Here is a 23639-nt window from a genome sequence, read left to right on the forward strand (position 1 = left end):
GGACCCATCGGACCCCGAGTCCAGGCCATCGGACCTCTCTCTTCCCCTGCTCTCTCGAATCGTAGGAAAAAAAAAAAAAAAATTCACGGACGGTCGGACCTTGGGGTCAGTGGGTACGGTTGGTCGGACCCATCGGACCCCGGGTCGACCATCATTCCTCTTTAACCTCTCTCTCTCGAGATCGCGAGAAAAAAAAAAAAAAAAATTCACCGATGGTCGGACCTTGGGGTCAGGTGGAAGTCCGACAATCGGACCCCAAGGTCCGACCATCGGACCTCTCTCTTCCTCCCTCTCTCAAATCGCAGGAAAAAAAAAGTTTCAGAGACGGTCGGACGGGTTGGGGTCGGACTGGGGTTGCTCTTTCGGGTTGGGGTTGGGGTCGGAGGGGTTGGGGTTCGGGTGGTGATCGGCGTTGCGGTCGGAGGGGTTGGGGTTCGGGTGGTGATCGGCGTTGGGGTCGGAGGGGTTGGGGTTTGGGTGTGAGATAGAGGGAGAGTGATGCAGAGAGAGAGAATATTGTGAGGGGGGTATTTTTGGGGTTTTGAAAAAAAAGGAATAGTTTTTTTAGGTTTTAAATTTTTGGTTTAGGGAAAAAAAATTTTGATTTTCTAAGTATAGAAAATCAAATTTCCCTTTGTAAATTGTCCACTCATGGTTATATATGTATATATATATACATATATATGTATATATATATATTCAAAGTGGTTTCTTATACTTTGCTAATTTTGAAGTGATGAATTGACTTCTCATACTTTTTATAATTGTATTTTCAATTTAGTTATTTTGTGGGAACTTCAAATTTTATGTAAAAAATAAAAATTATTATATCATAATTTGTTAATTTTATAGAAATCTCAAATAATTTTTTTAAAGGATTTTATTTTTAAATGTTTATGTTTTAACTAATTTGGAAACATTAAAAAAATATAATTTAAGAAATTCAAAATTTTTAAAAAATTAATAAAATATTTTTATTTGATAAAATTTTAAAAAATATATATTATCTTTAAAATTTTAAATTTTTACCAAGATTGAAAATAAAATAATATATATTTTATTAAAATATGACTAAGTAGGCTAGATTAATACTATTAATCACCCATTATATAATTTTTACAAAGATTACTAAACACCCTTATATAACCTATAATACAACCTTCTTAATGGTATCTAAACCATGTGGGATTTTTTTCTTCTCCTAAAGAACTCTCTAATATTGAGTCAAAAATTAACAAAGTTAATTAAAAAATATAAAAAAAAAATAACAAAAAAGAAAACATAGGGTAATAGATTGTTAGAATGTCACATTACATTATCTTGTTTATTCCTTTATATCTTACATATAAAATGTGCCTATTTAACGATTTTTTTTTATTTAACATAATATTTTATAAATATAAGAATATTCTGTTTAATTTAACGATGTTAGTAAGGTTACTTTCATAAATATATATAAATATTAATATTATTTATTTTAGATTAATTTAAATATATATAAATATCAATATTATTTGTTTTAGGATAATTGAACTTATAATAATTTTAAATTAATTTAAATATATATAAATATTAATATATTATTTGTAAAATTATTATTTTTTTATTGTTATTTTAATATTGGGAGTATGTTAAATATACAATATTAAAAAATATTGTTTAATATACAATATTAATATAAATATTTTAGTAAATTAACAAGTGGTTTTCTTTAATTTATAAAATTTTAAAAATACACATAACAAAAATAAAAACTATAATTAAGTATACGTGCAATGAACGTAACAATAACCTAATATATATACATATAGATATATAGATTTGTCAACATTAAAAAATATAATTTTAAAAAAAAACTTTAATTTTGAAAATAAATTAATAATTTTTTTCATTTGTTAGATTTTTAAATAATTAATAAAATAATATATATTTTACTTAAAAAAAATAACTATGTGGGCTAGATTGATACTATTAATCACCCATTATACAACATTCACAAAAATTACTACACATTCATATAGCCTATAATACAACATTCTTAATGATTTCTAAACGATGTGAGATTTTTGCTTCTCCTAGAGAACTTTCTATTATTTAGTTAAAATTAACAAAGTTTCTTAAAAAATAAAAAAAAAATAATCAAAAAGAAAACATAGAGAAATGAATTCTTAGAATGCCACCTCACATTGTCTTATGCATTCCTTTATATATATATATAGATACTAGTAAAAAACTACGTGCGAGGCACGTATACTAAATTTTATGCTAATTTTTTTCTATGTTATTTGAAAGTTATATAATTAAAAATTAAAGAAAAAAATATTATTAGTTATTAGGTGAGATTATTATTATGTGTATAGGAAGAAATCACAAATTAATTAATCTTATAATCTTAACTTTAATCAAATAAGGTTCTAGATATATGAACAATAAATAATCACGTAAAAATCAAAAATAATTATTTGAATAAAGAATTCAATATACACAGTTATATATATGAATCCCATTATTCAAAAATAATTATTCAATATATGAATAATAATTTGTCACGCTATATGTTTCCCAATAAAAAAATCCGCCTCCTCATAGTCAAAAATAAATAATACATGTAATACAGATCTTTGTAATGGAGTACCTAAACGAAACAAGCTCGATTACCATAATCGGAAAAGGTTTAAGTGAACTAAATAATGACTAAGAAGATCTAAATTACAAAATGAAAATAACATGTCTATATGAGTATGATTTTTCTTTATGTAGGCGCTGATTGATCTAAGAGAAAATAGATAAACCTATAAACATATAAATATAATTAATATTAATTTTGACAAAGAAACAATTTAATTATAAACAATTCTAAATATCAGCTTGACAATTTTAACACACTAATGTATACATCATGATAATTTTATTTTATTTGATATCAAATGATAGAGATTATTGAGGTTTTCAGCCATGGAAAACACACTATGATCAAAAAGTAATGCTCATTAATTGTATATTTCAAAGAAACTCTAATTTCCATGAATGTCCCTAATAATATATAAACAATAAAGTTGTAAATTAAAAAAAAAAAAGTAGCAAAATTTCAGTTAATATAAGAAATAGAACAAATTGAAGATTTAAACAATACTGGAATTTGAACTCTTAGATGCCATTAGCGAAGAGGCAAAACTCGTTAGATCCCCTAGTAGAATACTACCTTAATGGTCTGAACACAAAAATTGTAGAAATCAAAATATGAATAAATTAGCATCATCAACAAAAGGAAAATTAAAGGGAAAAGACTTAATAATTACGTGACAAATAATTATTAATTGAATTAAAAAATTAAGATTATAAGATTAATTCAAATTATTGTTCATATATTGATTCTAGAAAGAGTAAAATTAAGATTATAAGATTAATTGAATTAAACTTTTTGATATTAACAAAATTGTTGCTTTAATTTTTCATCACCTTTGAAAACATATTGTTTTACGTAGACAATCATATTTTCCCTCGTAAAAAGTCATTTTTTTTTATAATTGAAAGATGTGATGTTTGAGTAATTACATGTATCGTGTAATTGAAGATTTGATGTTGAGTCATTTTTTTTATTTTTATTAATGATGTTTATTTTTATTTTTTTTTTGATTTAATGAGATTTATTTTATTATATATAAATAAAAAGTGATCCATGAATTTTTCATAAACCATTTTATTTTTAATAATAAAACATTTTATTTTTAATATAAATAAGAAGTCACCCATGAATTTCTCATAAACCATTTTATTTTTAATAATAAAACATTTTATTTTTAATATAAATAAGAAGTCACCCATGAATTTCTCCTAAACCAAGAATTCGGTTATATAGGCACACTTTATATAGAATAGATATAGATTCATAAAAACCAATTAAAACTATCAATTATTCAATATCTATTTATATTATTTATATTTCTCCTTTTAACAAATACATATTGAATAATAAGTCAAAAAAAAAAAAAAAAACTATTTAGTTTAAAAATATAATAAATATGTAACCAGATCGATCAGTAGATTTCATGAACCATTGATTTATTACTCGTGCAAAGTTTTGGCTACCCAAAAATGTGTTATATACAGCTATACTTTCATAATTCCATATGTATTTGATTGAATTTGTTTTTTTTATTCCCCTTCTTAAAATATAAAAAATAAAAACTAAAAATGTTACCCGACCAATTGTACCGGCCAAGACAGGGATCCAAGTAGGACGTCATTAAAAAAAAAAGTAGTTTGAAATTTAAAAATACTTATACAACCAATAAAGCGCTTATGTTATAATATTATATTATATATATGCATGTTGTTTAATACATATTAAAATAAGACCCAAAGCATCTGAACTACCTAAAAAGCTTGACCATTTTATATACTTATTTTGTTTAATGGTAATCTTTATTATAATGGCGATACATATATTTAGTTCAAAACGCACGTTTAAGATTCGAAAAATTAAAAACCACCGAAGCATATATTCATATTATGAGGCAGATATGTTTGTGGGAAGAAAAACGAAGAACACGTAATTAGAGCCACTTTGTTGTGTTTTAATACCTAAAATGAAAATTAAGGTAAACGGTAAACAATATTTGAATGTTTGAATGGTCATAATATGATTGTAAAATTATATATATAAGATGGTTCCACTCATATTTATTACTAGTCTTATTATGCGCATATAAACTAAACTAAGACTAAGACTAAGTAAATTAATTATATATTTGTAAATTGAAATTATATATTACTGCAAATGCGTGTGTTTACTTCCTCTAAAACTAAGACTAAGGCTAAGGCTAAGTTTAATAATATTATATATATAGTTAGTTATGCATTTATGTATTCTTTTTCCTTTTTGAGGGAAAAAAAGGCATCTAATTAGGGATTCTTAATTCCCATTATTCGGAAAAATAATTTAAACTTGCTTCAGCATTCAGCAACAATTTAGTTACTTAAATATTGAATAGGTAATTACACCTTCAAGCTTTATTTGAGGAATAACAATTTTTCAATTAGTTATATTGTGAACCAATTAATTAGGATCCATTATAGTTGTGGCTGAGCATTTTCCCCACTGGAAGGGTTTGAACTGTGAACCACACACTTGGAACAAGCCTCACAACACTTTATGAGTTAATTAAATTGTTTATTCTTTTAAATATCTATAGATATATAAATAAATTTTGATGATGACTATAAGTAATATAGTAATACTAAATATAATAGCATTTATTGTTATTGTTATGTTTGTTAGATTATGAAGTATATCAAAGTTACTATTATTAATGGGTTAAGAAATAATATACATTATAAGTTTTTTTTGGTAGCATTAATTATAATATTATCAAGTTCTTGACAAAATACCTATATTTTATTAACAACCGCACTATGTTTATAACCATGTCATTTAGAGTCCATTTGGCATAGTTTTTAGATAAGTTGTTATATGAAGAATTTATGGTGAAGCTAAAAATGAAAGATGAGGAGCCAACAATTTTAATAAAGAGTTATTTTTATTAAAAAAACTATAATAAATTTATTTGTATTAAAAATATATTTACTTATGCATTATAAATAATATAAATATTTAAAATAATAGAATATATAATATTTAATTTTTTTTTTATTTTTTTCTCTTTAAAAAATATTTATATTATATATATTTTTTATATTAGGGGAGGGAAATTTGAACCTGACATTTTTTTTTTGTGAGGAGAAATGTGAAACTACTAAGCTATATATGTCTATGACCATTTATATTTTTATTTTTAATATTAACAAATCACACTAACTTAAAGTTTTTTATATGTTAGAGTTTCTACTTTTTTTTCACGTCTGATAAAAATATAATTTAAAAATACTATAAATTTTTTTTTTTTTTTATCAATTACATATAAATTTATATTAAAAAAAATAATTAAAAATATATAAAAAATAAAAAAATATATATAACATAAATTTTTATAGATTTATTATTAAAATGAACTAAAATTATAACATTAATTATAACATTATTATTATAGAATTTTAACAATTCACAACACTTTAAATTTTCATTATAATTTATAAAACTCCTATAAAAAATTGCTACTTTTAGTGACAACTTTTTAGTCACAACATAAATTTTTTGTGACTAAATGTGACTTTTAGTCACAACAAAAAATTATTTGTGACTAAAACATAGTATTTAGACATAAGTTGTCACTAATTTAGTTTTAGTCACAACAAGTATTGTGACTAAAAATACATTTAGTCACAAGAGATTGTAATTTTTGTGACTAATACCTTTAGTCACGGACCTTTTAGTCACAACATATAAATAACAATTTATAATTAGTCACAACTTTTTTACTTTTAGTTACAAATTTTGTTGTGACTAAAAGTTGAAATTCCGTATTTTAATATTCCCAGTTTGATTATTTAATTAAATGATTAATTAAATGCGGAATAATAAAACTGGTACTGAAAACAGTTTTCTGTAGTTACAGAATGCAACTCCGTAACTCCAGAGAAACCCAGAAAAACAAACAGTGCATAAAAGTAAAAACACACAAGATTTTTGTACGTGGTTTCAACAATCCTTTCAGATTGTTACTAGTCCACGGGGCCACGCCCAGAGATAAGATTCATTAGATCGGTATCAAAAATACAAAGTAATTGACTTATGCATAAATAGACTCCCTCTTATTGTATGCCGCAAGCTTGATGTATTCCACCTACTAACCGAATCTTGATAAAACTCCAAGTGCTCGAACTCCCTTCGATCACCTTGAAGAGTGCTTGAATCCTCCCGATTCAAGGCTTAAAGGCTATCTCCCGAAAGCCTATACAACCATCTCCCGAAGGTTGTGTGCTTGTATCCTCCCGATGCAAGACTTCAAAAGCAATCTCCCGAAAGCTTGTAAATACCCTTCTCCCGAAGGTGCACTGATGTTCTTCTTCGTTGTAGACTTGAATACAGACTCAAGACAATACAAACAACAAATAAACAGAGTAAGAGTAGAACAACTCTTCTCTACAAATCAAAGACTCTCTTTTCTAAAGATATGAATGAAATTCAAAGATACAAGAGAGGTACCAAGAGAGGTACTAAACAAAGACACTCTTTCCTTAAGATATGAAAGCAATTCTAAGTGTGTGAAAGAGATACAAAACCTAGCTACTATAAGATGTATTTATAATGAATATACATCTCATAGACAGCTTACATTCGGTCTGAACAAGACCTCAACCCACTAGAAACTTCCCTAAAATAATTCTTCAATCGATCCAGAATTTCCGTTTCGTACATACAGAATCGTGGGCAGTAACTACAACTTTCCTTTTATAGAAAAGGAAAGTCTAGCTCCGGTTTTCTCTTCAAGAAACCTGATCTAAGAAAATGGGAAACTCAACACAAGATCAGAATAACAGCTGGTTAGATAAAAAACGAAATGGGTAACCAAACTTACCATTTTTACCTTTTTTCCAAAAATAGGAAAGCTAGACAACTTTCCTTTCAAGTTTGATTTACACAAATATGGAAACCATATCAATATATGCCAGCCGAAATATACATTAAATAATAAAATATTTTTGTCAATTAAATATGCCAAAAATGGAATTAACAATCTCCCCCTTTGGCACTTTGATTGACAAAACATTTTATTATGAGAAAACCTGCATCAAGTGTTAGAAACCAAAGCAAATAGCTTTTTAAAGATACAAGAGTATAGAAAATACTCCCCCAGCATGAAAGCTCTCTAACACATAAAACATAGAACTTTTTTTGGACGGAAAAGCTTGCAAACCGAAGAACACAACTTTTTAAATGGAAAAGTGTTAAACCACAAACAACTTTTTAAACGGAAAAGTGTTAAACCACAAACAAGCAACTCCCTCTAAACCAAGGGTCCAGAGTTGTAACAAAGCGTTCAATGAATCCAAAAAAAAATATGACTACTCCCCCTTTTTGTCTATCAAGGAGCAAAAGATAACAAAAACAATCAAGAACAAAGTCATAAATTCAAATAAACATTAATAAAAAGCAAAAAATAAAAGATTGAACCACTTATTCATCATCATTGGGTCGGAAGTATTTCATGATGCTGTCCATCTTCCTAAGAAGCAAGGCCTGACTGGTCTCCATTCTTCCCAAACGCAAGTTGAATTCTGCCATTTGCGGGAGCGAAGTGGAAGCAGATCCAGCAGCAGGATCATTTGTAAGACCAGGGGAAGCAGACCGAGCCTTTCTTTGAGCAGCTTTTCCTTGAGGAGGCTTCTCAGGAATTTTGAAAGTGGTTCCAACAGCAGGCATCTCAATTGATTCATTCTCAAGAATCAATTCCTCTTGATCAGATAAAATTTTATAGATTAAGTGAGGAAAAATGAGATTGAGCCTAGGTTTCTTACCCTTTCGAAGAGAGACAATTTGCTCCCAAATCATGTCAGCCAAATCAATTTTAGCACCAATTGAAACTTTATACAAAAAGAAAGCAAGTTCATTTGAAACATTTACCGGATTGGAGCAAGGAAACCAATTGGATAGGGCAAACCTCATAAGAGCAGCATGTTGATAGGTGAGTTGAGACATATGCATGGTGTCGGAAAGTTCAATTTCATCATCACCAGAGAGATAACCGAACACCTTTTGACGATCAAACTCCACATCAGTTGGCTCAATTCCCATAGGCAAATTGAGAGCCTCAGCAACATCCTTCACAGTAAAGGAATACCAGTGTCCTCTGACAAAAACTTTGCCAAACATGAAAGAGTCCTCATCGAGAAACTCATCAGTGATGTTAGCATAAAATTCCTTCACAATTCTATCCACATACCCATCAAAACCGATCAAGGTATCTACCCATTGTCTTTCTTTCAACATGTTATACACTCCAAAAGGCTTATGAGCAATAACATTAAAATTTTTCTCCACAGTAAAATTCCTATTCTCATAGAATTTCATATCTCTAGCATGATCATTATAACAAAAATAATGAGAGTGAGGCTTGAAGTTATCAAGAGAAATACCAGAGGGCCTCTTTCTTTTCTGTGGAAGAACAGGATTAGAGACAATGGGCCTTTTTCCTTTGTCCTTCTTTGGAACAGCAGGAGGCACTGGAGCGGCATTCCGTAGTGACAGGGCTCGGTTACGGTTCTTCACTCTCGGATCCAGAATCATCAACAACTGGAAGATCTTTGGGCACAAATTCTTCACTTGAATCGGACAAGCCCTCTGAATCATGATCCTCCTCACTTTCTTCTGGTTCAGAATCCGAGGAAGAGACCGAAGGGGGATTCTCCTTGAGATTTTTGGCCTTTGAAGATGAAGAAACCACCTTTTTCCCTTTGGATGCAATTTTAGGTTTAACCACTTCAGGTTTAGAAGGAGTGGAAACCTTGGACCTTGTTCGAGAACTCACCGTGGGCAAAGTCACCAAAGCTTGGTCGACATTAGGAGCACCATTCGAAGAAGAGGACTTCGACAATGTGTGATCGGATGAATGGGATTCATCATGATCACCCAACCCAGGTGTTGGAGAAGCAATAGGAGAGGCACCAACAAGAGGAGATGAAAATTTTGCCACTGATTTTCGAGCTTGGGTCTTCGATTTCTTGGCAGACTTCGTCGGAGCAGAAGACGAACCAGAAGCTCCGATTCGGAGCAGGCGGCGCAGGCGGAGACACCGGTGAAGCAGAAGCAGATCCACGAGTGGGCTTCTTGGATGGTTGGGCATTCTTAGTTTTGGCCATTTTTTCTTTGAAACCCTAGAACACAAACCCTCTTACACTTTGAACAATGTTAGTCCTTTGAGAGAAAAAAAAAGAAGAGAGAGTGGTGATCGTGGGATTATGGGAAGTTGAGAATATATAACTTTCAATTTTAAATGCCCAATTTTAAAAAAAAAAAAAACTGAAAAAGGAAGGTAACTTCCTTACCTTTGACCCACGTGTGGAGAGGAAAAAGGAAACCAAAAAAGGTTTTTCAAAATTTGGTCAATGTTTCCTTAAATGAAAAAAGGAAACCAACAATCCCCACAAAATCTAAGAATTTAAAGGCCCTTACCAAAACCGAAATTGCCACCAAAAAGGAAACCAACAAAAATTAATTATTTAATTACAAGTTTCCTATACACACCAAAAAGACCAAATCTCCACAAATAAAGAAAACATTCTAAAATAAATACAATTAAAACATGTTTCCATAAAATAAAAAATAAAAGAAAAAATATGTACAAGGATTCGAAAATGAATTCGAAAAAAATATGCCCCCCTTTTTCTTTTATTTTTTCAACATATGCCCCCCAAAGAAAAAATGCAAATAATGAACAAGAGAACACACCAAGACACAAAAAGCACTAATCACCACTTAAGAGCAAAAATTGTGTCTAAGAACAAAATGAAACATAACAAAAAAATAACAAAATTTTTAACAAAGCTCACTTGACAACTCGATCACGAACCTTTTTTTTTTTGTTGTTTTATTTTTATTATTATTTTTTTTTATATTTTTTTTTTATTTTTTGATTAAAAGACAGAAAAATAAAATAACCTTGATATTTTTGCAACTAGAATTCACAATGTCCATTTGTCTTTGTCCCTGATGAAAAAATCAAACTCATAAGAATAATCAGAAATTATTTTATCAAACTAATGAAGTAATAGAATGAGGTCATACCGGTTCACAGGAAAAATTGACTTCATCACCAAGAATATTAAAGCACATCAAACAGTATGTAAAAGCTTTATAACACCATTTTCGAGAATAAACAAATTTTACCACAAACTGTGTCAAGCATTAGTGTGTGAAAGTGTAAGCAGGGAACATTGCCCAATTTGTCAAAAAGACTTTTTCTGATAAATTGTACCCATAGGAGACGCTGTCACACTACCTCAATGGTAGCCCTTTTCAATGGTAGCGTATCTTCTACATAACTCCTAATTACATAGTTCCAACTTACTCAGAGATGGCTTTCACACATTGAGATAGGTAGCTCTATTCATCCAATGGAGCTTGAACACAGAGTTTTTTGAACAACATCATTCGAAAATGGTAGCTTACATAACCCTGTTTGATGAACCTGAATATTCCTGTGAGGAGTGGACAATTTTCCTGACAAACCTGTATGACATCATAATATTACAACATTAGCAATAAAATAATGACTGAAATTCTTATAAGGTTGAAATTTTCTTCTAGGACAAAGACAAGACATTATGAACTCTAAGACAACTCAAATATCAAGGACTATGGAAAAATAAAAGCATTAAACAGTACAAACCCCTAAGGATTTCCTTAGAGAAATAAATCGGACCGAGTCAAGAGCTTTAGTAAAAATATCTGCAATTTGTTTGCTAGTTTCAACATATTCTAAGACAAGAATTTTATTTTCCACAAGCTCTCTAATAAAGTGATGACGAATGTCAATGTGCTTAGTGCGAGAGTGTTGAACAGGATTCTTAGAAATGTTTATAGCACTAGTGTTATCACAAAAAATGGTTAAAGTTTTCAAATCAAACCCATAATCTGCCATCATTTGTTTCATCCATAACAATTGGGTACAACAACTACCCGCAGCAATGTACTCAGCCTCTGCTGTGGACAGAGAGATTGAGTTTTGCTTCTTGCTATGCCATGAAACCAAATTGTTTCCAAGATAGAAACATCCACCACTAGTACTTTTTCTATCATCAGCATTACCTGCCCAATCAGCATCACTAAAGCAAACAAGGTTAGAATTAGTGTCTTTTGAAAACCAAATCCCAAAATCAATAGTGCTATTTACATAGCGAATTATTCTTTTCACAGCAGAAAGATGGGATTCCATGGGATTAGCCTGATAACGAGCACAAACACCAACACTATAGCAAATATCAGGACGACTAGCAGTAAGATAAAGCAAACTTCCTATCATACTTCGATACAAGGTTTGATCTACCTTTACTCCTTGTTCATCTTTGCTTAATTTCAAAGTTGTGCTCATGGGAGTGTTGGTATGTTTGGCTTTCTCAAGGCCAAACTTTTTCACCAAATTCTTTGCATACTTGCTTTGAGTGACAAAAGTTCCCTCATCTGATTGCTTCACTTGAAGACCGAGAAAATAAGTGAGTTCACCTACCATACTCATTTCGAACTCCTTTTGCATTTGGGAAACAAAAACCTGCACTTCAGAGTTAGAGGTAGAGCCAAACACAATATCATCAACATATATTTGAGCAACAATCACATCAGAATTAATGTTTTTGATGAAAAGTGTTTTATCAACATTTCCTCTCTTGTAATCATGAGAAAGCAAGAATTCAGTTAGACGCTCATACCAAGCACGTGGTGCTTGTTTTAGACCATACAATGCCTTGTCTAACTTATAAACATGATCAGGAAAATGTGGATCCTCAAACCCTTTAGGTTGTTCCACATACACTTCTTCTTTTAACGACCCATTCAAAAAGCGGATTTGACATCCATTTGATACAATTTAATACCAAGAATGCAAGCTATGGAAAGAAGTAACTCGATCGATTCCGGTCTAGCTCTTTGGAGCAAATGTTTCATCAAAGTCAACACCCTCAACTTGAGTGTATCCTTGGGCAACCAACCTTGCCTTGTTTCGAATGATAGTGCCAAACTCATCACTCTTATTTTTGAAGATCCACTTGGTTCCAATGATGTTCACAAACGGTGGTCTTGGAATCATTTTCCAGACTTTGTTTCGAACAAATCGATGAAGCTCATCCCGCATAGCTAAAAACCAATCTTCATCCATTAAAGCTTCTTTTACAGATTTAGGTTCTAAAGAAGAAATAAAACATAAAAACTGAATTATATTGGCATATTTTCTTCTTGTAACCATGCTCTCATCCACGTTTCCAAGGATGAGATACCGAAGGATGATTCTTTTTAACCCCGGAGGATGGTTCCCTCCGTATTGGATCGGTGATTGAATTTAAAGGATACTCGGATTCTTTTGTTGTTGGATTTTACGTAGCAACGATTCTGCACGATAACCTCGACGGCCGCTTCGAAGCTTCGTCAGGTTCCTTTTCCTCGACCAGACAGGTTTTTCAAGCAAATCTTCAATCTGTTCTTCGTGGAAAACTCGGAAAAATCTTTTAGATCATCAACAACAACATTAGCGAGATTCCATAACGAGTTTGGGTTCTCATGTTATACACACGATATGCCCTACTATTTGTGGAATATCCTAAGAAAACACCTTCATCACTTTTAGAATTAAATTTACCAATGTAATCACGATCTCGTAAATTATAACACTTACATCCGAACACATGAAAGTGACTTACATTTGGTTTCTTACCTTTCAGATTTCATATGGTGTTTTGTGAGTACACAGGCGCAAGAATACTCGTTGATGGTATAGCAAGCCGGGTGTTAATGGCTTCGGCCAAAGGCGCTTTGTGAGCTTCTTGCTATTCAACATTACTCTAGCCATTTCGCTAGAGTACGATTCTTTCTTTCAACCACTCCATTTTGTGGAGGAGTTTTAGGAGCGAGAAAATTCATGAGAAATACCGTTAGCTTTACAAAATTCATCATATACGGTATTTTCAAATTCCTTACCATGATCACTCCTAATCCTAACAATTTTGCCAATGTTACAATCTTTTTCAACTCGTAATTTCAAACACAGAGTTTGGAAAGCTTCAAAAGTATCAGATTTTTCTCTCAAAAAATCCACCCATGAGAATCGAGAAAAATCATCAACACAAACAAAAATATATCTTTTACCATTTAAGCTTTCTACCTGGATTGGACCCATTAAGTCCATGTGCAAGAGTTCGAGAACTGCGGAAGTATTCACATCCGGGACACTCTTGTGAGAAATTTTCGATTGCTTACCTAACCGGCATGGACCACATTTTCCCAATGACTCTTTACCTAATTTAGGTAATCCTCGAACAATCCCCGAAACAGATAATTTTTTGATTTTTAAAGTGAATGTGACCAAGTTTTTCATGCCATAGGTCGGTAACATTTTCAATGACGTAATGACAAGTGGCATGCGTAGTGAGAGTATAACAATTATCACTAGATCGCAGCCCTTGTAACACAATTTCATCAAGAATATTATATACATAGCAATGATTGCTATCAAAGCTCACAGTATAACCCTGATCACAAATCTGACTAATGCTAAGAAGATTAGCTTTTAGTCCTTCAACCAACATGACATTCTTTAGTTTAGGAAGCCCTTCGAACTTGAGAGTTCCCATTCCTATGACTTTACCAGTAAGACCGTTACCAAATGTAACTTCTCCACAGTGCATTGGTCTTATGTTCACAAGAAAATCTTTTTCACCTGTCATGTGTTTGGAACAACCACTATCAAAGTACCACATGTTAGAAGCAACAGTTTTAAAACAAGTAGAACCTACCAAGCATTTGTTTTTGACAACCCATTTTTGTTTTTGTAAAACATGTTTATTTCCAATGTAATTAGATTTAAACATGTTATGCATGGTTATGCATTTAGGTCGAATGTGACCTTTTACTCCACAAAAATGGCAAATAGGAATGAAACGTCTTCCTTTCCCTTTGAAGTTGTCAAACTTATCATGCTGCTTCTTTTCTGTAACAACAGAGTGCTTTGCTGTCGAGACAGAGACCTGCGAGGTAGAAACAGTTCTTCCAGAAACAAAACTATTAGTGGTATTAGACACAGGTTGATTTGGAACGTAACTTGACCCGATGATTGGTTTGGCCAGATTTTTGAATTTTTTCAAAGATGGTGGAACCTGGATTTAACATTTTAACATTCTTTTTAATGTTATCAATTTCCTTGGTTAAAGAAATAATATTTGACTCTTTTAAGGACAATTCAGATTCACAACATTTGAGTTTATCTTCCAACTCATTAATGTTGTTACACAAAATTTTATTATCTTTAACCAGGGAGCGATTTTCAGCACTAGTTTCCAACCACTTACCAAACATTACCTTGTAGGATTCAATCATGGAATCCTCATCAATTTCTGACTCATCTGATTCGGATCTGGATTCTTCCTTGTTGTCATTGATCAGGATATTGTTCAAGCAAATGCTTTTTCCTTTTTCTTGCAGATTTCTTGACAAAACACTTGTTAGGACAACTTTTTCTTTTTCATCCTCACTACTCTCAGAATCATCACTCCAAGTAACATTCAATCCCTTTTTATTTTTCTTTAAGGTATTAGCACATTCAGATTGAGTGTGACCAAAACCTTCACATTCTCTGCATTTAATACCTTTTTTATTGTTAGATGGAAAAGGTTTAGAGGGAATGTTACCAGAAATGTTACCTTTTGGGTTCTTTGAAAAGAACTTTTTATTTCCAGGATTTCAAGAATTTTTGGAAATTTTTTGCCAATAGAACCATTTCATCATCATTTTCATCATCAGAAACAATATTTTCAGAAGCATTAAAGGCAATACCTTTGCTTTTCTCATTCGAGAGATTTCGCTTACTCTTTTTCTTGATTTGTTGATTCAACTCAAAGGTTCTTAAAGATCCCATGAGTTCCTCAACCTTCATTTTGCCAAAATCTTTCGCCTCTTCCATTGCAAGCAATTTTGTATCAAACCCGTCGGGAAGAACTCGAACAATTTTTCGAACCAAGACGATTCATCTAGTTTTTCTCCCAAGGCAAAAAACTCATTAGAGATGTCGATAATCTTTCATAGAAATCATTTAAAGTTTCGGTATTCGACATTCTCAATTCATCAAATCTAGTTTGAAGCATGGTAAATCGTGATCTTTTTACATCGGCGGTACCTTCAAATTGAATTTGAAGGATTTCCCATGCTTAACTTTTGATTCACAAGATGATATTAATTTAATAAAACCTTCACCAACACCATTAAAAATAGCATGTAAAGCCTTATTATTATAACTGCATGCTTTTTCATCTTCGGTGGTCCAACCGAGTTCGATTTTACCTGAGTATTACCTTTTTCATCATTTTCAGTAGGTTGAGACCATCCTGTAAGAATAGCTCTCCATGCTTTCTCATCTTGCGATTTGATGAAAGCTCTCATCCTGACCTTCCAATAAGGATAATTCGACTCATTCAATAGAGGAGGTGCAGAGATGGAACTTCCTTTCCGCAAACAAAGACATCTCACACAAAACAAGTTAAACGGAATAACCTCAAGATCTCACTAAGAATTTAGTGACTTGCTGCTGATACCAATTGAAATTCGTATTTTAATATTCCCGGTTGATTATTTAATTAAATGCGGAATAATAAAGCTGATCGAAAACGATTTTACGTAGTTACAGAATACAACTCCGTAACTCCAGAGAAACCCAGAAAAACAAACAGTGCATAAAAGTAAAAACACACAAGATTTTTGTACGTGGTTTCAACAATCCTTTCAGATTGTTACTAGTCCACGGGGCCACGCCCAGAGATAAGATTCATTAGATCGTTATCAAAAATACAAAGTAATTGACTTATGCATAAATAGACTCCCTCTTATTGTATGCCGCAAGCTTGATGTATTCCACCTACTAACCGAATCTTGATAAAACTCCAAGTGCTCAAACTCCCTTCGATCACCTTGAAGAGTGCTTGAATCCTCCCGATTCAAGGCTTAAAGGCTATCTCCTGAAAGCCTATACAACCATCTCCCGAAGGTTGTGTGCTTGTATCCTCCCGATGCAAGACTTCAAAAGCAATCTCCCGAAAGCTTGTAAATACCCTTCTCCCGAAGGTGCACTGATGTTCTTCTTCGTTGTAGACTTGAATACAGACTCAAGACAATACAAACAACAAATAAACAGAGTAAGAGTAGAACAACTCTTCTCTACAAATCAAAGACTCTCTTTTCTAAAGATATGAATGAAATTCAAAGATACAAGAGAGGTACCAAGAGAGGTACTAAACAAAGACACTCTTTCCTTAAGATATGAAAGCAATTCTAAGTGTGTGAAAGAGATACAAAACCTAGCTACTATAAGATGTATTTATAATGAATATACATCTCATAGACAGCTTACATTCGGTCTGAACAAGACCTCAACCCACTAGAAACTTCCCTAAAATAATTCTTCAATCAGTCCAGGAATTTCCGTTTCTGTACATACAGAATCGTGGGCAGTAACTACAACTTTCCTTTTATAGAAAAGGAAAGTCTAGCTCCGGTTTTCTCTTCAAGAAACCTGATCTAAGAAAATGGGAAACTCAACACAAGATCAGAATAACAGCTGGTTAGATAAAAAACGAAATGGGTAACCAAACTTACCATTTTTACCTTTTTTCCAAAAATAGGAAAGCTAGACAACTTTCCTTTCAAGTTTGATTTACACAAATATGGAAACCATATCAATATATGCCAGCCGAAATATACATTAAATAATAAAATATTTTTGTCAATTAAATATGCCAAAAATGGAATTAACAAAAAAATTTTGTAGCTAGTCGCTCAAGTTTTTTTCCACAATTTTACTGTAATTATTTTTTTTTCACAACACAACTATTAATTGTAATGTATTTTCTACCATTAAAAATATATGTGTATACACAGTTATTTTTTTTTAAATCGAACTCAATTAATATTTAAATAAATATAATTGGTTGAATAAAAAGTTGTTAGTATAAAATATTTGCACCTATAATTACTCATTATTTTATAAGTGAAACTCGAAAGAAAAGAATGCAGAAAATTAGGAGGAGAGTTTGTTAATTTTGCATTGCTTTTCTATTTGGAAAAATGTTTAGATGACAAAACTTAGAATAAGTCCATATTTGAGATTTATTAAGTCCAAAACAAGGATGTTAAATTGAGATTAATTATTAAAAAAAGAAAAGGAGAGATATGAGGCTCTATTGCAAAGGTGTTTACATCACCAAATTAGATAATCCAAAACCATGCATACATTGTACAGTAATCTTTTAACCCTATTCTCTCATATACCAACCAATCAACAAGACTAATCTGAGACCGTTCATTCATGCAAAGAGAGAGAGAAGGAACACATCATTTCCGGACTAGGTAACTGTCACACTCTTGGCAAACCTTATGGTCCCATCCTTATACAAAGTTGTAGTAATGTAATTCCATGAGGGATTAATTTGCTTTTCATTTTTATTTTTCCAAAGTCTAAAAAATATATTTTGTCTCAAAGTTGAAGTGTGGGCTCCAAACTTGCTTCAAACTCCCAAACAAACAAGTTCATTCAACTCAATAATAAATAAAATAAAATAAAGATAAAAGGATGCACGGAGAGTTTTGGGAAAATAACTCAAAAAAAGTTTTATTTTATTATGGAGAAGAAAACAAAGAATAAAAAGACGAAACTAGAGCGGCGTTTCTTGTTATGTTTGAAGGGACATGTGAGATTCTTATTCTTAGTTCTTCTTACACACACCCACACCCCACCCTCCTACTTTTTTGACCGTCTCTGTTTTTAGTTCTTTTTCTCTTTTTAACAAAATCAATTAATTAATTAATTAATTAATGGAAAGTTTTTTTTTTTCTCTTTTAATGTTAAAAGTAGTTATTTGCACGTAAGTTTTGGCTTCAGTTTTTTTCTTTTTGTTTTTCGATTTTTGGGTCTCATGAGACACGTTGGCATGAGGTTGTGAGTTTTTCCAAAATCTAAATCCAATATTTTCATTTCAAGTTCTTGATTATTTATTTATTTATATTTTCCTTTCATTCTTTTTCCCGGAAAATAAGAAAAGAAATTTGATTACAAGAATCATTTATTATGATTAAGAATTGCTTAGCGAGTTGACTTTTTCGAGAGAAAACCCATTTGGTCTGCCAACTCCTTTGCCACCCTTATTTTATGTTTTGTTATTATCCATCTCTTTAAATCTATATCTTCATTGATAATGTCCCAAACTACCTTCTTCATTTCTGGTACTTTGATTATTCTCTGAATTGGTGATTTTTCTTTTTTCTGACTCATTCATTTTTATTGAAAATGATATGTTCTTGTTACCTTGTACCTTCCAACTTTTATGATTTTTTGTTTTGTTTTTGTATTGAAATGGAGAATGGTGCAATTAAAAGGGCTTTTTTGGTAATATAATTTATATATGGGATCCAATATGATTTTTTTCTGATCCAATATATTTTCTTTATGAAGGTTCTTTTAGTTTTTGATCATCCACATTGATGATAAAACGGCTGTTTAAGGCATGGCAATAGGAAATAAAGACAGGAAAAAGAAGGTTTTTTTTATATATTCCGATTTTTCTCTGTTTTTCATTAATTTCAGATTTATTTTCAAATGGAAACTTCTGCAATTTTCTTGCATTAAATTTGAAAAATGATTATGTTTCAGAGTTTCCTTCAGAAGATTTTCTCCAGGGAGAGAGATGGAAGGAAATTGAGTAAAAGAAGGGATGATTCTGTTGGTAAGTGATATCATTATCAATGTCATTATCTCTCATTGTAAGGGAGAATTATTCATTAAAATTATTTTCTTGTCCATGAAAATGCAGAAGAATCAAATGTGCAAAATAATCTGTTTTCTCATTTGTGTTTGAAGAAGGTTAGCTTTTTCTTTATGGAAAATCAAAATTCTTGTCTTCTTTGGTCATAGAAATGTAATATTCCAACATTCGATTAACTTTTCTAGTAATTATCTCTTATAACTTTCATCCCTACCTATAGAACAGTTCTTTTTAGTTATTGGGCCCCTTATCTTTACTGGAAGATATTTGAATTTACTTTATTCAAAATATAGATAATGATAGAGGATTATGAAAATGGGATAAGCATAATTGCAATTTGTTTTCAAATTAGAATATATTCATCTTTGAAGTGGGAATGGTACATCTTTGTCTCTCTCTTCTTCTGGGTGATATTCCTTTTCTTTCTTTAGCCCTTATAAATTATGTGCTATTGGTTATAACTGGATTACTTGTGTTTTGAGGCATACATTTCTGAGGTACATATTCAGAGTTAGTAATAATATTTTATATAGTGTACTTTTCCTACTACAATCTTATCATTTTTCATCAATTATTTTTGCCTGTTTCTACTTGCAGATCAATCAGATTCTGAGAGTCTTTGCCCTAGCAGTAGAGGGGGATCAATGATATCTCGTCAACATGTTCAATCCTACAAGTACTTGCCAATTTTTATTTGCTTTTTTCTATTCAAATCTCACTTCATAAAAGACTATATATACATATAAGGTTATCTAACTGTTTTTGTATCTCTATGTTTGTTTTTTTGTGTTTTAGAGTTTTTGTAGCAACATGGAATGCAGGAGGAATATCTCCTCATAGTGGCCTTAATTTGGATGATTTTCTTCAAGTTGATAATCTATCAGACATTTATGTCTTGGGGTAATTCCCTCTTTCTTTTCACAGTTCTCTAATTTTGATCAAAGTTTAATTAAAAAAAAAAAAGAAATTTATTTGTTCTTTTTTAAACCATCAGTTTTCAGGAAATTGTTCCTTTGAATGCTGGAAATGTTCTAGTGATTGAAGATAACGAACCTGCTGCAAAATGGTTATCTTTAGTCAATCAGTCTCTGAACAAACCGTCCAAAGTCGCTCCAAGGCGAATGAATACAGGCAGTGGAGCACTGTTCTTTGCTAAGCCTTCTCTTAGAAAGATCAGTAAAAATTTCAGGACAGAAAGCAAAAGAAAATTGAAGTCATGTAATTGCACAGCTGAAATGGAAAGGAAGCATAGCATGGATTTCTGTTGTCCCCTCCAACAACCGAATTTAAGTGAAGTGGACTTCTCTTCTGAGGAGGATGATGAAGATTCTTTGACTAATTCCTTTTCCAATCGAAACCACATGAAGTACAGCCTTGTAGCAAGTAAGCAAATGGTGGGAATTTTTGTTACTATTTGGATGAGGACTGAGCTTGTTCAGTATGTTAGTCATTTGAGAATTTGTTGCATTAGTCGCGGGATCATGGGCTGTCTCGGTAACAAGGTAGTGCCAAAGTTTCATAAGCATATTACTTTTGTTCCACTCAAAATGTTGTCTGAGACTTAGATATGTGTTTGTTTGGTTGCAGGGTTGTATATCTGTGAGCTTTCAATTTCATCAGACAAGCTTTTGTTTTGTCTGTAGTCACTTGGCATCTGGAGAGAAAGAAGGGGATGAACTTAGAAGAAACCTTGATGTCATAGAAATACTAAAAAACACTCAATTTCCTAGGATTTGCAGATCTCCATATAGTAGAATACCTGAGAAAATTCTTGATCATGAGTGAGTATTCTATATACTAGTTGATATAAACACTTGTAACAGAATTTTTTTATCTGATATATCTGTTGGAAAATGATTGTAGTCGGATCATATGGCTTGGCGACCTGAATTACCGTATTTCTTTAAGCTACTCCGACACCAGGAAACTTCTAGAGGCCAAAAACTGGGATGCCCTCTTTGACAATGATCAGGTATTTAACCATGAATGACTAAAGAAGTGTTCATCTTAATAATGTCTCTAGAAACTTAGTTATTGAATTTTTTTTGGTGTATTGGTTGAGTTGAAAACTACTTCTTGGGTCACTATGGGGCTTGAATTTCTAAATAGATTTGTAACATGTATTTTGTTTATATATAGCTTAATATTGAAAGAGAAGCAGGGAGAGTATTTAAGGGATGGAAAGAGGGAAAGATCTACTTTGCTCCTACATACAAGTACTCTTATAATTCAGACTCTTATGCTGGAGAAGTTCATAAATCAAAAAGCAAAAGGAGAACTCCAGCTTGGTATGTCTTGGATTAGAGGATTCAATTATATATTTTTCCGAAAATTTAACAACCAAGTTTAATTAGTTAAGAAAATGCAGGTGTGATAGAGTATTATGGCATGGAAATGGGATCCAACAACTCTTTTACTGGCGTGGGGAGTCCCGATTTTCTGATCACCGCCCGGTTTTGGCAGCATTTTTGGTGGATGTTTTGACTAATGGGATTGGGAGTAGTTCCAAGAGGGGATTATCTAGTTCCAATATGAAAATTGAGATTGAAGAACTCTTACCTACCAAGTAGTACTGTCCTCTATAATAACTGCAGGTAAGTTCTTGACTTCTTAGCACAAAAACCGATATAACCACTTCACTCATACCAATTAGTTGGTTTTCAAACTAGGCCATGTGACAGTGTTACAAATTCTAAATAGAAAATTTCTTTGTCAATAACTGGTATGCCTTGTCTTTTTTGGCCAGAAAATTTTAATAGAGGTATTCACATTTTGCTATTTGAAACCCCATTCCCACCATAGTCTATAGATCTAGGACACATACTAACATATTCTGCTATAATTTTTATTTGAATTGAGGTCTAAAGCTTTTTGCATTGTTCCCTTGCACATTTTTCAGGTACTAAGCTGCTAACCAGTCATTTTGAGTAAGGTGATACCCAAGTTTTGCTGATTATGTAAGAAGTAAATCATTTTATGCATCATAAGCTGTAAATAGATTCAGGGAAGATTTGACATAATTCTTGTATCAAAAAATTGTTCACAAGATGTAATTTTCGCAGTGCGCGCTGCAGTTCTTGCTTCATAATGGAATGTTCCAAGAGATTAGTGATTCTGACATAAAATGAGTAAACTTTGTAACTGAGATCTCAGAATTGAATTTGCCTAGAATGTTTGTCAACTAAGAAAATATTGTAGAACTTTTACATTTGATCTTTCTCTTTACTAAGATTAATTAGATCAAAGAAATTATGGTTAGGGTCCAAAATCTAGTTTTCTTTTCCTTAGTTGATTTAGCCTTGTAACCCCTATTGTAACCCAGCTTGATCTTTTGATCTGTTTCCAGTAAAAGTCAAAGATGTGGAAAGGGAAGAAGAAAGAAGTTTGAAATTTTGTTTTTTCTTATATTTTTAATGATTTGAGTCCACATATGAAGTTGTTGTTGATTAATTTTCAAATCATTATTATATTAGCTTTAACAGTGTTCTTATTCAAACTTCATGCTGTAGTTTTGCATTGGTAATACCATCCTTTGTTTTCTTATGTTCAGTGCCTAAATAAATATTCAAGGCCCAAGTACACCATCAACTAATTCTGATAATATTTCTTTACTTGGTAGACAAGAATCCAAAGCTAACCAAATTATTTCTAAATTATAATCACGTGACTTAATCACATGTAAACCCAATTCTATAAGCATTTTATTCTTCTTTCTCTTTCTGGGATTTTAGGCTTTGGAACTTGGAAGCTGAGATAGTCAAAAGATTAATCACATGACACAGCTGCTTATTATATTAATTTAATAGTATTAGTAAGCAACTAGTAACCAAAGATACTCTCAATCTCTTTCTCTCATATCCTGATCTTATTGCTGTATAAAATAAGCCCTTCTGCTCATCATTGGAACAAAACCAAACATAGGAAAATAACAAAGACATCTTCTTGAGTCAACAAAAACCATGAAATTATTGACTGCAGTTGTTTTTGCCATAACTTTGATGCTCTCACTTTGGCTTTGTATTATGGCACAAGCAAGAGTTACCCCTTCTTCTTCTTATTCTTCACTAAAACTTACCTTGAATTTCAACTCCCAAAGACTAATGGCCACAAAGTCTAAGCAGCCGGCTATTGCTGCTAGTTTTCGAACAATTCCTCCAAGTATTCCAAATCCCACTCAAAACAAGTAAGATTTTTTCTTTTATATAAAGTATTTTTTTTCTTTCCTTCCA

At 31.7% G+C, this 23639-nt stretch overlaps 1 protein-coding gene across 9 annotated transcripts; it reads left to right on the plus strand.

Moving 5' to 3' along the window:
* Window positions 1-18074: 18074 nt before the first annotated feature.
* On the plus strand, window positions 18075-22839 carry LOC115708317 (type I inositol polyphosphate 5-phosphatase 10). 9 transcript variants are annotated; one of them, XR_009685618.1, is made up of 12 exons: window positions 18655-18895; window positions 19101-19185; window positions 19299-19371; window positions 20008-20086; window positions 20206-20310; window positions 20405-20912; window positions 20998-21191; window positions 21274-21382; window positions 21550-21698; window positions 21779-22004; window positions 22310-22367; window positions 22473-22839. XR_009685618.1 is itself a non-coding variant. In XM_030636554.2 (11 exons), the coding sequence occupies exons 2-10, from the start codon at window positions 19153-19155 to the stop codon at window positions 21978-21980; spliced, it is 1452 nt and encodes a 483-aa protein (XP_030492414.1). In that variant the 5' UTR covers window positions 18075-18339; window positions 19101-19152; the 3' UTR covers window positions 21981-22004; window positions 22310-22839. The 9 variants fall into 9 exon arrangements, 8 of the variants coding, with proteins under 8 accessions (XP_030492414.1, XP_060964228.1, XP_030492413.1 ...); XM_030636554.2 differs by lacking the exon at window positions 18655-18895 and adding an exon at window positions 18075-18339 and having other exon boundaries at window positions 22310-22839; XM_061108245.1 differs by lacking the exon at window positions 18655-18895 and adding an exon at window positions 18521-18584 and having other exon boundaries at window positions 22310-22839.
* Window positions 22840-23639: the final 800 nt, after the last annotated feature.

The sequence above is a fragment of the Cannabis sativa genome, chromosome 1, assembly GCF_029168945.1.
Source record: "Cannabis sativa cultivar Pink pepper isolate KNU-18-1 chromosome 1, ASM2916894v1, whole genome shotgun sequence".
Lineage (NCBI taxonomy): Eukaryota > Viridiplantae > Streptophyta > Magnoliopsida > Rosales > Cannabaceae > Cannabis > Cannabis sativa.

Excerpts from the sequence above, each read along its gene's own strand:
- LOC115708317 (XM_030636554.2), top strand. The coding sequence starts at position 19,153 with ATGGCAATAGGAAATAAAGACAGGAAAAAGAAG. Across the intron at positions 19,372-20,007 it reads AAGAAGGGATGATTCTGTTG|ATCAATCAGATTCTGAGAGT; the intron begins GTAAGTGATATC and ends TTCTACTTGCAG. Across the intron at positions 21,192-21,273 it reads GAGAAAATTCTTGATCATGA|TCGGATCATATGGCTTGGCG; the intron begins GTGAGTATTCTA and ends AAATGATTGTAG.